Source organism: Salvelinus alpinus, chromosome 28, assembly GCF_045679555.1.
Source record: "Salvelinus alpinus chromosome 28, SLU_Salpinus.1, whole genome shotgun sequence".
Taxonomy (NCBI): Eukaryota; Metazoa; Chordata; class Actinopteri; order Salmoniformes; family Salmonidae; genus Salvelinus; species Salvelinus alpinus.
The window spans coordinates 24,028,494-24,044,495 of record NC_092113.1 but is presented as its reverse complement, the minus strand read 5'-3'; the positions used below and the strand labels follow the sequence as shown (position 1 = coordinate 24,044,495).

The 16,002-nt window shown below is 44.8% G+C and overlaps 1 protein-coding gene across 3 annotated transcripts in view; it reads left to right on the top strand.

The window, feature by feature from the left end:
* Positions 1-16,002, top strand: part of LOC139557451 (microphthalmia-associated transcription factor-like) — a 31,697-nt gene that overhangs the window by 4,636 nt on the left and 11,059 nt on the right. For 2 of the 3 annotated variants that reach the window (XM_071372266.1, XM_071372265.1), the window contains exon 2: positions 10,744-11,008. In XM_071372266.1, the coding sequence (XP_071228367.1) occupies positions 10,744-11,008 (265 nt within the window). Of the gene's footprint in view, positions 1-8,320; positions 8,433-10,743; positions 11,009-16,002 lie in introns of those variants that run through there. The other variant, XM_071372267.1, reaches the window with a different exon arrangement.

The window sequence follows — 16,002 nt, the reverse complement described above, 5'->3', positions numbered from 1 at the left end:
TATGTTGGGTTTGTTGTTTGGCCTAATATGGTTCTCAATCAGAGGCAGGTGTTTGTCATTGTCTCTGATTGGGAACCATATTAAGGTAGCCTGTTTTCACTGTTTGTTTGTGGGTGATTGTTCCTGTTCGTGTGTTCATCTGTTCTGTGATCCCATGTTCAGGACTGTAGCGTTCTCGGTTCCTTCTGTCAGTTTGTTGTTTTTGTTCGTCGTTTAAATATCCTAATTAAAATATGGATTATCATCACGCTGCATTTTGGTCCTCCTCTCTTTCACCCGAAGACAGCCGTTACATTAGTACATTTCATTACATTGATACTAAATCAACACTATATGGGCTTGCTGTAGCAGATGCTTGAAGTTGTGATTTAATTTAATTTATTATGGCTTTGCAACCATGACAGAAAGCCAAACATTGAGTGCAGTCGTTTTAACCATGCTTATCCTTACATACCTTTGTGGTTATGACACTGTGGTTCATTAGTTTGATAAAAATAAAATAAAATGGTATTTTTAACATGCGCTGAATACAACTTACAGTGAAATGCTTACTTAGAAGCCCTTAATCAACAATGCAGTTTTAAGAAAAATACCTAAAAAGAAAATAAATAAAAGTAACAAATAATTAAAGAGCAGCAGTAAAATAACAATAGCGAAGCTATATATAGGGGGTAGCGGTACCGAGTCAATGTGCGGGGGCACCAGTTAGTCGAGGTAATTGAGGTAATATGTACATGTAGGTAGCGTTATTAAAGTGACTATGCATAGATAATAACAGAGAGTAGCAGCAGCGTAAAAGAGGGGGGGTCAATACAAATAGTCTGGCTAGCCATTTGATTAGATGTTCAGGTGTCTTAGTGCTTGGTAGTAGAAGCTGTTTAGAAGCCTCTTGGACCTAGACTTGACGCTCCGGTACCGCTTGCCGTGCGGTAGCAGAGAGAACAGTCTATGACTAGGGTGGCTGGAGTCTTTGACAATTTTTAGGGCATTCCTCTGACACCGCCTGGCATAGAGGTCTTGGATGTCAGGAAGCTTGGCCCCAGTGATGTACTGGGCCATACACACTACCCTTTGTAGTGCCTTGCGGTCGGAGGCCAAGCAGTTGCCATACCAGGCAATGATGCAACCTGTCAGGATGCTCTCGATCTGAGGACCCATGCCAAATCTTTTCAGTCTCCTGAAGGGGAATAGGTTTTGTCGTGCCCTCTTCACGACTGTCTTGGTGTGCTTGGACCATGTTAGTTTGTTGTTGATGTGGACGCCAAGGAACTTGAAGCTCTCAACCTGCTCCACTACAGCTCTGTCGATGAGAATGGGGGCGTGCTCGGTCCTCCTTTTCCTGTAGTCCACAATCATCTCCTTTGTCTTGATCACTTTGTTGTCCTTGCACCACATGGTCAGGTTTCTGACCTCCTCTCTATAGACTGTCTCGTCGTTGTCGGTGATCAGACCTACCGGCAAACTTAATGATGGTGTTGGAGTCGTGCCTGGCCATGCAGTCATGAGTGAACAGGGAGTACAGGAGGGGACTGTACACGCACCCCCGTGTTGAGGATCAGCGTGGCGGATGTGTTGTTACCTACCCTTACCACCTGGGGTGGCCCGTCAGGAAGTCCAGGATCCAGTTGCAGAGGGAGGTGTTTAGTCCCATGGTCCTTAGCTTAGTGATGAGCTTTGAGGGCAATATGGTGTTGAACGCTGAGCTGTAGTCAATGAATAGCATTCTCACATAGGTGTTCCTTTTGTCCAGATGTGAAAGGGCAGTGTGGCATGCAATAGAGAGAGATTGCATCATCTGTGGATCTGTTGGGGCGGTATGCAAATTGAGTGGGTCTAGGGTTTCTGGGATAATGGTGTTGATGTGAGCCATGACCAGCCTTTCAAAGCACTTCATGGCTACAGACGTGAGTGCTACGGGTCGGTAGTTATTTAGGCAGGTTACCTTAGTGTTCATGGGCACAGGGACTATGGTGGTCTGCTTGAAACATGTTGGCATTACAGACTGAGACAGGGAGATATTGAAAATGTCAGTGAAGATACATGCCATTTGGTCAGCGCATGCTCGGAGTACAAGTCCTGGTCATCCGTCTGGCCCTGCGGCCTTGTGAATGTTGACCTCTTTAAAGGTCTTACTCAAATCGGCTGCGGAGAGCGTGATCACACAGTCGTCCAGAACAGCTGATGCTCTCATGCATGTTTCAGTGTTGCTTGCCTCGAAGTGAGCATAGAAGTAATTTAGCTCGTCTGGTGGGCTTGTGTCACTGGGCAGCTCTCTGATGTGTTTCCCTTTGTAGTCTGTAATAGTTTACAAACCCTGCCACATAAGACGAGCGTCAGAACAGGTGTAGAACGATTCGATCTTAGTCCTGTATTGATGCTTTGCCTGTTTGATGGTTCTTATAAGCATCCGGGTTAGAGTCCCGCTCGTTGAAAGCGGCAGCTCTACCCTTTAGCTCAGTGCGGATGTTGCCTGTAATCCATGGCTTCTGGTTGGGGTATGTACGTACAGTTACTGTGGGGACGACGTCATCGACGCACTTATTGATGAAGCCAGTGACTGATGTGGTGAAGTCCTCAATGCCATCAGAAGAATCCCGGAACATATTCCAGTCTGTGCTAGCAAAACAGTCCTGTAGCTTAGCATCTGCTTCATCTGAGCTTAGTACGCGTCTCTGTGTGTGGAGTAAAGGCGATCTAGAGTTTTATCCTTCTGGTTGCACATTTAACATGCTGGTAGAAATTAGGTAAAACGGATGTTTTAATGAAGTTTTCCTTCATTAAAGTCCCCGGCCACTAGGAGCGCTGCCTCTGAATAGGCGTTTTCCTGTTTGCTTATGGCCGTATACAGCTCATTGTGTGCGGTCTTAGTGCCAGCATCGGTTTGTGGTGGTAAATAGACAGCTACGAAGAATATAGATGAAAACTCTGTAGGTAGATAGTGTGGTCTACAGCTTATCATGAGATACTCTACCTCAGGCGATCAAAACCATGAGACTTCCTTAGATATCGTGCACCAGCTGTTCTTTACAAATATACATAGATCATTACCCCTTGTCTTACCAGAAGCTGCTGTTCTATCCTGCCGATACAGTGTATAACCCGCCAGCTGTATGTTATTCATGTCGTTGTTCAGCCACGACTCGATGAAACATAAGATATTACAGTTTTTAATGTCCCGTTGGTAGGATATACGTGCTTGTAGTTCGTCTACTTTATTATCAAGCGATTGTATGTTGGCCAATAGTACCGATGGCAAAGGCAGATTAGCCACTCGTCGCCGGATCCTCACAAGGCACCCCAATCTCCTTCCACAAAACCTCAGTCTCTTTCTCCTGCGAATGACGAGGATCAGGGCCTGTTCGGGTGTCTGGAGTAAATCCCTTTCGTCCGACTCATTAAAGAAAAATTCTTCTTCCAGTTTAAGCGGAGTAATTGCTGTTCTGATGTCCAGAAGCTCTTTTCGGTCATAAGAGACGGCAGCAACATTATGTACAAAATAAGTTACAAACAATGCAAAAAAACGAACAAATGCTACACACCCTGACTACTACTGTAAAGCAAGGCCAAAGATAAGACATAGATTGACTGGCCTGATAGGTCTAAAATGCAGTTTTTCTTCATTTGAAATCATGACGTTGATAACATCATGAATTATCTTGTTTTTACTGACGGAGGTTACTTCGCTTTCTGGCTGTCTCAGAAAGCTTTTGGCACAGACAGCCGAACGAACCCCTGCAGAGTCAGAGCCAGAGCTGTGTGTTCTTAATATAGACGTGAGACAGACGGTGAAACTTGTCTTCTATGCGGTGTAAATTAGCTCTGTAAATTTAGCAATGGATATGTCACCTCCAATGCAAAGCAGGCGTTGTTTGTTGCTGGGATTCTTTAGCAAGGTAACCCATGGAGTCAGCTTCACATTCTAATTAGACTGTCAATATTCTGCACGTCTCTTGACAGGATTTGTTCACATCTCAGCTCATATATTTTGCTTCTGGTTGGCCCAGAGTCTGGATTGGTCAAAATATGTTCTGCACCATTTGTAGGGCTACAGCACTAAATGGTGAAATTTACATTAAAATAGTAATGAAATAGTTAAAAGCAAAAATGTAGATACAGTTCAGAGAGATATTCCATGTCATGACATTATGAATAAAAAAAAGATGTAACGTCACCGTCCAATGGTCACATACCTGTCATACTGTATCTTTCATCTGTCACAGATGTGAATGAGAGGTAAAGTGTCAATGTAGCATGAACCTTGTCAAAGCATGTGGCATGGGCTCCTGAGTGGCGCTGCATCTCAGTGCTAGAGGCGTCACTACAGACACCCTGGTTCGAATCCAGGCTGTATCACAACCGGCCATGTTTGAGAGTCCCATAGGGCGACTCACAATTGGCCCAGCGTCGTCCGAATTTGGCCGGTGTAGGCCGTCATTGTAAATAAGAATTTGTTCTTAACTGACTTATCTAGTTAAACAAATAAAATTACAAATAAAATGTAAGTCAATTGTCAATGTTTGTTCCTTTTTCCACTATGGATCTTCCCATTTATATAATATGATGACTCATTGAGCAGTTAAGGATACACTATTCATGCAGTCAAACACTACGTAGAATATGTGACTATATCACGCTTTCAAGGAGCAGAGATGTCCCAGTTGTCCTCCAGTGACCATGCACTCCATGCCCCCGAACTGGTTTTATAGACTCCCTACAAGCCCCATTTGACCTAGAAGTTAAAGAATAACAAAGAGCACAGGTTGTCTTTATTGTGTTCAATGCTCTTCCCAAGCCACATCTTGGCCTAGGCATTGAAGTACATATATGGTAAAGTGTATTCACAGAAAGTACATACCGCATTGCATTATGATATGTGTTTTTACATGAGCATCCAGTATCCAGTGCTGGTGTCAATGTGGCCTCTGTAAGGGACACTCAAAGTCTCAGGGAGCGCTCTGTCCTGTTCTGTTTCTGGGAGTCCATATCATATACCAAAGAGGGAGGTCAGGACCAGGGTGTTCCTCTCCCGATCCAGGATGGGGATCCGATGGGGTCTGAGTGACACATACAGGTGCTAGAGTGGAGTGAGACACTACACAACCCAATGGTTACGTAATCACTCTGACCGCATCCTTACTCCCACTTGGGCTCTAAACACATTCACTGGACAGTGGCCATGAAGGTGTTAATTTCATTTCTCCATAATTCCAGTTAGATCTGACAGTCTGAGTAAACAGATGTGAGACTGACAAAGGATTTTCTTTATCAATCAATCAAATGTATTTATAGAGCCCTTTTTACATCAGCCGATGTCACAAAGTGCTGTACAGAAACCCAGCCTAAAACCCCAAACAGCAAACAATGCAGATGTAGAAGCACGGTGGCTAGGAAAAACTCCCTAGAATGGCCAGAACCTAGGAAGAAACAACATTATGGTAGCCACTACATTACCAAGAGTATGTGGACACCTGCTTGTCGAACATCTCATTCCAAAATCATGGGTATTAATATGAAGTTGGTCCTCTCTTTGCTGCTATAACAGCCTCCACTCTTCTGGGAAGGCTTTCTACTAGATGTTGGAACATTGCTGTGAGGACTTGCTTCCATTCGGCAAAACTGTTGCCACAAAAATTGGAAGCACAGAATCGTCTAGAATGTCATTGTATGCTGTAGTGTTAAGATTTCCCTTTACTGGAAATAAGGGGTCCAGCCCGAACCATGAAAAACAGCTCCAGGCCATTATTCCTCTTCCATCTAACTCCACAGTTGTCCCTATGCATTGGGGCAGATTGGGGCAGGTAGTGTTCTCCTGGCATCCGTCAAACCCAGATTAGTCCGTTCGACTGCCAGTTGGTAAAGTGTGATTCATCACTCCAGAGAACGCGTTTCCACTGCTCCAGAGTCCAATGGCGTCCAAGCTTTACACCACTCCAGCCGATGCTTGGCATTTTGCATGGTGCGGCTGCTCGGCCATGGAGACCCATTTTATGAAGTTCCCGACAAACAGTTATTGTACTGACGATTGCTTCCAGATGCAGTTTGGAACTCGGTAGTGAGTGTTGTGTGCTCGATTTTATACACCAGTCAGCAACGGGTGTGGCTGAAATAGTAGAATCCACAAATTTGAAGGGGTGTCAACATACTTTTGTATATATAGTGTATTTTCAAATAGAGAACACATTGATGCTGTCAAGGATAATTTGAAGAGCATGCCTGTAGTAGGGCGCGACTTATCACACATTATAGCCACCCACCATTCTGTATGCAGCAGCAGTAATATTACTGCAATACATTGATAATCTGTGTGGTTGTTTTTTGATGTGCTTCAGAGTGCTGTCCTAGTCATAGCATGCAGAGAGGGGAAGGCGAGCTGGACTGGAGTAGGCCATACTACTGTAAACAAGTGAAGAGACTCATGAAAGGCATAAAACCTAATTACAGAAATAGGACCCGGCAAGTTCAAATTATCCCAACCGGACCTTCTCTGCCCGTAACTACGACAACAAAGAACTCCATTATCTGTTGTGGTAGTTGGCAACTTGCTGATTTGTTTTCCTTGCATAACATACAAGTATACAAAACATTAAGAACACCTGCTCTTTCATGACATAGACTGACCAGGTGAATCCAGGTGAAAGCTATGATCCCTTATTGATGTCACTTGTTAAATCCACTTCAATCAGTGTAGATGAAGGAGAGGAGACAGGTTAAAGAAGCCTTGAGACAATTGAGACATGGATTGTGTAAGTATGCCATTCAGTGGGTGAATGGGCAAGACAAAATATTTAAGTGCCTTTAAACGGGGTATGTTAGTAGGTGCCAGGTGCGCTGGTTTGTGTCACACTCAACAGTTTCCTGTGTGTATCAAGAATGGTCCACCACCCAAAGGACATCTAGCCAACTTGACATAACTGTGGGAAGCATTGGAGTTAACATGGGCCAGCATCCCTGTGGATGCTTCCGATAACTTGTATAGTCTATGCCCCTACGAATTGAGGCTGTTCTGAGGGCAAAAGGAGGGGTGCAACTCAATATTAGGAAGGTGTTCTTAATGTTTGGAGCACTCGGTGTATACATCAATTTTATTTATTTGTGACCATAGCGCTCTTAACTTGTCTTACTTAACCAAAGCACTGCATACAGAGCCTTACCTCACTGTGAGTGTTCTTCACAGTTATGTCATGGTCCGTTTTATCTGTGTTAATGTGTCTCTTTCCTTACTGTAGTCAATGTTTTAGTTTACATGACCATTTAACCAGTTTATACATTTGAACTGACGAATAATTTACATTGTCAGATATTTGCATAGTAGTAGTGAAGACTCCATACTGTATATGCTAGAGGCACCAGGCAGCAGTGTTCTGAGCAGAGAGGGTTGGTTGGGTAGGTCAAGGTTCTGAGCAGTGGGGGTTGGTTGGGTAGGTCAAGGTTCTGAGCAGTGGGAGTTGGTTGGGTAGGTCAAGGTTCTGAGCAGTGGGGGTTGGTTGGGTAGGTCAAGGTTCTGAGCAGTGGGGGTTGGTTGGGTAGGTCAAGGTTCTGAGCAGTGGGGGTTGGTTGGGTAGGTCAAGGTTCTGAGCAGTGGGGGTTGGTTGGGTAGGTCAAGGTTCTGAGCAGTGGGGGTTGGTTGGGTAGGTCAAGGTTCTGAGCAGTGGGGGTTGGTTGGGTAGGTCAAGGTTCTGAGCAGTGGGGGTTGGTTGGGTAGGTCAAGGTTCTGAGCAGTGGGGGTTGGTTGGGTAGGTCAAGGTTCTGAGCAGAACAGCGTGCAGTTGTGCTGCTCAAACTCCACCTCCAGCAGGGAGACTGTGTAGTGCTGTCGGGAACACCTGATCCAACCAGGAACCAAGACACCTGCAGACTGCAGTCACTGGACTCTGGGCTCTGTGTGTCTCAGAAGGTGATTGTGAAGGTGAGCCCAGAGGAAGAAATTTACCTTATGGTGGGGGAAAGGGGCGGGGCCAGGATAACTCCTTGTATTTACTTCTGTCCTTCTGCACACATGGCTACTCATTGTTTGACCAGGGTCAATCTTTCCGGTCTGAGAATCTTGATGTTGATGCAGTAAGGAATCTAAGTAGCTCAGTTAGTGTACAACACCTCCTGTTTCATAGATCATGTCTTGAACAGACAACACAGCACTGCTCCCGTGCTCTAGCCCACTCTCTCTCTCTCTCTCTCTCTCTGTGTCACTGTGTGTGGATTGGTGTTGACCGGACGGGGCTGTTCCTCCCTGGGTAGCTCTATGTAGGGATTGGAGTTCCCAGGCCTGGCCCTGGAGCCTCCCCCTTGTGACACACTTACAGGGCTGCATTGGCAACATGACTTTCACTGCTCTCCAAGGACAGCTGTCTGATGCACCTTCAGGAAAAACGAACAAACATGGAGGCCTTAGGAGCCCAAGTGCACAGACCCTGCTCCTTTTACACTAACCACCTGTGAGTAGCTGTACCTCCATGCTGCTATGTGTGCATGCATGTGTGTTTATGTTTGAGAGTTGAATGTGCGTGTGTTAGAAAGAGTGAGATAGAAGGTTTATGTGTGTGCAGAGTGAAACGTGCATTTGGACTATAAATACAATACATCTATATGGCTATTAATAGCACTCTCTCTAGGCAGTAACTTTAGGTTGTGGTTTGTTTGCTGCTCAGAGTTTTACTTGCCAATGCAGTGTTTTGATTTTGGACAGATAGGTCAGAAGCTTTTGCATTGGAATTCAAGAAATGTATGTGCAATTTAGGCTAAGTACTATAGCCAGAATGCATTTAATGCTTTGGTGCATTATCCTTTTGTTTGGAACTCATATGTAATTATACAGATATGTAGATCTTGAAATGTGAAAGATTTTCAGCCAAGATTGAAGGACAATTAAAAGTTGACTAGAGAAATACTTATTTAAATGTTTTGTCTAATAGCATTGTTATGATGTTTGTAGACAGAATACAAAGCACATAGATATTATATAACATGTATTGTTTATTGTGTTGTCATTATCACTATTTGTTTTTTATAGGTATTAGTATTGTTATTGAGCTGTTATTGTGCCATTGTTCATTGTGAGGCTAGATTGATGGCTCTCCCACTAGGCCAAGCCATTCTTTATCCAGCAGGTCATTAAGGTGTGTGAGGGTGGGCTGCAGCCTCCTCTCCTAAGCCATTGAACCACCTCCAGTCCAGGAGCTCTCTCTCTCCATTAAAAACCTCTCGGCCAGGGGGTATGGCCATGCGAGACTGTGCAGCCATTGTGTTTCCTGATACATATGCACAGAGAGGAGGTGTGTGCACACACAATAGTGGAAAGTTGAACCAGACAAAAGGTCTTTTTATGGGTTTCAGTATTCTGCTTAGGAACAACTGGGCAAAAAGCCATCTGGCAGCCGGTCAATGTGTTAGTGAGGGCAGAACCTACACACACAGTGGTCAATGGTTGTAATCTTGAGTCTGCCTCAATACAGTTCTGCTTATTCTACTATGTAAGATGATAGAGGTATACCATATACACAAGGGTTTACTGGTTATGAAACTTTTTTGGATGCATTTTGTAAATACCACAAGTGCAAGAGTTGAGAATCAACATTTGCAGATCTTTGTGTCTCTTGAATGCATGTTAGGGGAAGTCCTACAGATTAACTTAATGAAGGGCCACAGAAGCAAAACAGATTGATATTATCTGGAGATTCCAAAATGTAAAGTGAGGATGAAAATGATTTTGAATCCACCACAGGAAGCAGTTTGGTCTTGTGTAAGTCAGGTCTCCCAAACAATGTGTGTCAAAAGAGATGATTCACTTGCTCCAGACAAGCCATAAATCAGTTTGCAAAAATGGGTAAAAGGCACCGACTGAATTTCCTCCATGTTCTAGACCTCAGAGATGTATATTAACCCCTCTCATTGTGGTTAAAGTGTGGAAAATGGCATTTGGCGTCAGGCTTCTTCAAGTTTATGAACATTTTGGGGCCTAAAATTTAGTGTTTGTATGATTACATAAAAAAACGTTATATAAAGTATGTAGGCCTATCTTTAATGCATCTCAGTTGTCAGAAATGTGATGCATAAGATTTAAGACTTTTTTATTTTATGAGGGGGTTGACATGAGCTTCTATAAAATAAAGGGAAAGCTCAGTGCGGAGGGATGGCTGTCGACCAAGGTTGCGTTTGACCAGACTGGCTAATTAGTCCGATTACTGCACAGCTTGATTGGCAAGACGTTTTGCTGAGATTTATATCAAATCACTCACTCAGGGAAGGTTTCATCCAGACAGCTTCTGCTCCAGCACACCCTCTATATTTTAGGCCTACAGCAGGATTCTGTCTGGAAAACAGCAAGTGTCTACATTTGAGAACATAGGGAGAACTGAAACTGTGTGAAGAAAAGTTCCCCTGTCTGAGTCATTGTTTTGATCCAAGTATGGGATGTTGGCTACATTTAAACACTATACAGACAAGACTAGAAGGAGATGTGTTAGGGTTAAGATTCCTCCTCAGTGATGGTGTTCAGTATTCTGCAGCAGACACAACTTTCTGGCTTGCAGACCAGCAGGAGACATTTAGAAGAAATCTTTAGGTTTTCTCACTGTGACGTGGCGTCTTCCTGATCCCAGTACTGTAGATCCTAATGCTCTAATGCCTCTCTCTTTTCCCTGACCTCTCTTTCACTCCTTAACGCTCACTCTCACCTCCCTAACCCCGCCCCCTCCCCTCCTCCTCTCTCCTGATGCCCTGCCTGATGTCTGTCTCTCCGTCCTGCAGTAATCCGTTAGACCAGCAATGTTCCTCTTCCAAGCCCCCGTTGGGCTCTTCCACCATGACATCACGAATCCTGCTGCGGCAGCAGTTGATGCGAGAGCAGCTCCAGGAGCAGGAGCGGCGGGAGCAGCAGAGACGTCAGGCCTCCTCCACCTCGCTGCACCACCAGACCACCGACGGCCACATCCACACCCAGACCTCGGCCATCAACGTCAGCGCGCCCCCCAGCCTTCCCCCCGCATCCCAGCTGCCCATGGAGGTGCTGAAGGTAAGCAATAAGTATTGTCCTCAGTTCTCACACCTGATGACACAGGTGACACACCCCCTCTCTGGCTGGCTGCTTCACTGTGATATGCCAAACATGCCACTCCTCACACAATTCCAGAGGTCTCTATCACCTCTAGATGCAGGCATTCACACTCAGATGTTGTTTGAAGAAGTTACTGTGGGTTGGATGACTCTATATTGGCAACTTGATCATGAATCTTCTGGACAGTCGAGCAAGCACGGTTTACTATGATACGGTGTAAAACACATGGAGGTAAGAAGTGTTTTAAAACGCATATGGGGATGAGCTTTCCTGAGAGAATTCCTCTTTAATGCATGCTGTGCTTCCATCCATTTGGATTTAGCCATCTTTAATCCTATTTGCTGAGCTACATTCATATCTTTCATAGCTTTGATTCATTGTTAATCTGCTCTGGGTGACTAGAGACTGTTGCAAATTTTCTGAAAGCTAGGGGAGACAGAGATTGATAACTACCACAACGATTCCTTTACATTTGTTTGTCCTTCTTTAGAAAAAGTATAACTAAATATAAAAAATACCGATAAAAAAAAGGTAAAGATTAAATGTTGAAGTGTATCCCAAACTTTATATCTAAAGCATGACTGGATAGATATTTCTCCTTTGCGTTTTCCTTTGAATATGACAATTTTCCTGTTGTTTCCAACATTGTCACTGCAACATTCTAATTGATTGTTATCATTGTGTTATTATCTTTATTGTTTGATTCATATTCTCATAATTTTCAACATTTAATCAAATGTTTTCATTTCTTAAGAAAATTATGAGAATATGAATCATAAACAATAACAATAACAATAACCAATGATACCGTTTAATGACACAATGATACAGGACGTGGTAGCTTCATAGCATGAACTGCCTGACAAGCATTTCTTAAGAGCATACTGCCACCCATTCACAAAACAGTGAGGGTATGTTTTTACATTGTATGCATTATTTTTTAAGTTTTCACACTTTTCTGGGGCACAACCTAATTTTAAGGAGATCAGGCGAGACAGTCATTTATAATTCTGATTATGACTGCTTTAGGACTTGTTTATTTCTGAACCCTCTGAACATGTAGATTCACTGCAGATTTACGAGAAGTATTGTAGTAATTTAGCAGTAGAAAAGCCCTAGTCCATGTTTTACTGCAATTCGTGTGATTGTTGTGATTGAAGTTTACGCTGGTAGGATTTTGCCATCTGGGTAGTACATTTATAACCATTTCGGTTTGTTAAAGTAGGTTGTATGTGTGCAAGTGTTCTATATCAATGTAATATTTCATTATCGCAAATATGTTTAATATTGTATTGATTGATAGCTTTTGTGGAAATATGACACAGATTATATATTACAGTGCATTCGGAAAGTATTCAGAGGCCTTTACTTTTTCCACACTTTGATACAGTACGTTACAGGCTGATTCTAAAATGTATTTTTTTTAATCCCTCATCAATCTACACCAATACCCCATAATGACAAAGCAAAAACACGTTTTTAGAAATTGTTGCAAATTTAATAAAAATAATACATTGAAATATCACATTTACATAAGTATAGAGACCCTTTACTCAGTACTTTATTGAAGCACCGTTGGCAGCGATGACAACCTCTAGTCTTCTTGGGTATGACGCTATAAGCTTGGCACACCTGTATTTGGGGAGTTTCTCCCATTCGTCTCTGCAGATCCTCTCAAGCTCTGTCAGGTTGGATGGGGAGCATTGCTGCACAGCTATTTTCAGGTCTCTCCAGAGATGTTTGATCGGGTTCAAGTCGGGGCTCTGGCTGGTCCACTCAAGGACATTAAGAGACTTGTCCCAAAGCCACTCCTGCGTTGTCTCGGCTGTGTGCTTAGGGTCGTTGTCCTGTTGGAAGGTGAACCTTCGCCCCAGTCTGAGGTCCTGAGCGCTCTGGATCAGGTTTTCATCAAGGATCTCTCTGTAATTTGCTCCGTTCATCTTTCCCTCGATCCTGATTAGTCTCCCAGTCCCTGCCGCTGAAAAACATCTCCACAGCATGATGCTGTCACCACCATGCTTTACCGTAGGTATCGTGCCAGGTTTCCTCCAGACGTGACGCTTGGCATTCAGACCAAAGAGTTTAATCTTGGTTTCATCAGACCAGATAACCTTGTTTCTCATGGTCTGAGAGTCTTTAGGTGCCTTTTGGCAAACTCCAAGCGGGCTGTCATGTGCCTTTTTCTGAGGAGTAGCTTCCGTCTGGCCACTCTACCAAAAAGGCCTGATTGGTGGAGTGCTGCAGAGATGGGATAACCTTCCAGAAGGACAACCATCTCCACAGAGGAACTCTGGAGCTCTGTCAGAGTGACCTTCGGGTTCTTGGTCACCTTGCTGACCAAGGTCCTTCTCCCCCGATTGCTCAGTTTGGCGAGGCGGCCAGCTCTAGGAAGTCTTGGTGATTCCAAACTTCTTCCATATAAGAATGATGGAGGCCACTGTGTTCTTGGGGACCTTCAATGCTGCAGAACATTTTTGATACCCTACCCCAGACCTGTGCCGTGACACAATTCAGTCTCGGAGCTCTACGGACAATTCCTTCGACTTCATGTCTTGGTTTTTGCTCTGACATGCACTGTCAACTATGTAACCTTATATAGACAGGTGTGTGCCTTTCCAAATCATGTCCAATCAATGTACCACAGGTGGACTCCAATCAAGTTGTAGAAACATCTCAAGGATGATCAATGGAAACAGGATGCACCTGTGCAACAATAAAAAAATGTAATTATTGGTTATTGTGTGTAGATTCATGAGGAACATGTTTTATTTAATCAATTTTAGAATAAGTCTGTAACGTAACAAAATGTGGGAAAAATGTTTTAAGTTAAAGCCTTAATTATATTACGTAAAATTCCATTCCATGTAGTAGGATAGTAGTAGAAATAGTGCCCCCCTCTTGTCATCATACTGAACATGTATGGCATGGGTCCAACCATTGAAACCATTGCCCTCCACATACAGCATAAACATTACTTATCCTATACACTGTAAAATCGTTAGCTCTTTGAAAGGTTTAGAATAATCCCATAAAAGAGTACAATACAACAAGCTGGAAGACATTTCTGTGATTCAGGTTTGGAGCTTACGGGCATTCTTCATTGACTGAAATTCCCCCAAATGAAAGGTCTGTTCCTGTCTAGCACTAAGCACTGTAGAGCAGGGTTTTCCTGCTCGCCTGTCTGTGACTAGATTAGCACAGTCCACAGACAAAGCTACACAAAATTAGCTTAGGGGTGCCAGGCGGGGCTGCTGGACTTTAAAGGTGAAAACATTAAGCTCAGATGAGTTTGTCTAAAGACAGATTGGGCCCTTAATTAACCAAGTGACCACTGACCTTTGGAGGAATATGTACGGGATCAGTTTGGGGATCAAGACAAAGGCAAGCAGTCTTACTACACACCCTAACTCTAATTCAGCGAAGAATGCTCGTAATTAGCCCCACTGCTTTCATTCCATGGCATAAGGGGGAAAAACACTAGCTTTGAAATTTATTTAGGATCATTTCCTAAAAGGGTTCAACATGATTTCTAGATTTAGTGAAAAGGAATTTAGCGTATTTGTCAGCGGTGGGTGTAGTTGGTGCATGGAAGTCAGGCGCAGGAGAGCAGAGATGAATAGACAAAGCACTTTACTAAGGCAATCATAATACAGTACGCAACCGCGTCACAAAACAAATGCCCACAGAACAAGTGAGGCAGCAAAAGTACAGAGCCCAAGTACAAAGTACCGGCTGCCACAAAGCACGGGTAAAACAAAACCCGGCGCAAACCAGCCGGAAGCGTGCCAATAACAATAAACAATACCCCACACAGACATGGAGGAAACAGAGGGTTAAATACACATGTTAATTAGTAGGAGATGTAAACCAGGTGTGCCGGAAGACGAGACAAAACAAATGGAAAATGAAAGGTGGATTGGCAATGGCTAGAAGACCGGCGAACGCCGCCCGAACAAGGAGAGGAACTGACTTCGGCGGAAGTCATGACAGTACCCCCCCCTTGACGCGCGGCTCCAGCAGCGCGCCGACACCGGCCTCGGGGACGACCCGGAGGGTGAGGTGAAGGGCGATCCGGACGGAGACGGTGGAACTCCCGCAGCATTGAAGGGTCCAACACGTCCTGCACCGGAACCCAGCATCTCTCCTCCGGACCGTACCCCTTGCAGGCGGAGGGCAGGCTGAGGGGCAGGATTCGGGTCGAGAGCCAGACCCGGTCCCCCGGTGCAAACACCGGGGCCTCACTGCGGTGATGGTCTGCGCTGGCTTTCTGGCGCAGCACGGCGCACTGAAGGTGAACATGGGCGGCATCCCATGTCTCCTCCGCGCGCCGGAACCAGTCGTCCACCGCAGGAGCCTCGGTCTGACTCTGATGCCAAGGATGATACCCCAGTACGCACTGGAAGGGGGAGAGGTTAGTGGAGGAGTGGCGGAGCGAGTTCTGGACAATCTCTGCACCGGGCACGAACGCCGCCCACTCCTCCGGCCGGTCCTGGCAATAAGACCTCAGAAACCTACCCACATCCTGGTTAACTCTCTCCACCTGCCCGTTACTCTCGGGGTGAAAACCCAAGGTAAGGCTGATCGAGACCCCCAGACGTTTCATGAACGCCCTCCAGACCTTCAAAGTGAACTGGGGACCCCGATCAGACACTATGTCCTCAGGCACCCCGTAGTGCCGGAAGACGTGTGTAAACAAGGCCTCCGCAGTCTGTAGGGCCGTAGGGAGACCGGGCAGAGGGAGGAGACGGCAGGACTTAGAAAAACGGTCCACAACGACCAGGATTGTGGTGTTACCCTGTGAGGGAGGAAGATCGGTAAGGAAATCCACCGACAGGTGCGACCAAGGCCGTTGTGGAACGGGTAAGGGGTGTAGCTTACCTCTGGGCAGGTGCCTAGGAGCCTTACACTAGGTGCACACCGAGCAGGAGGAAACATAAACCCTCACGTCCTTA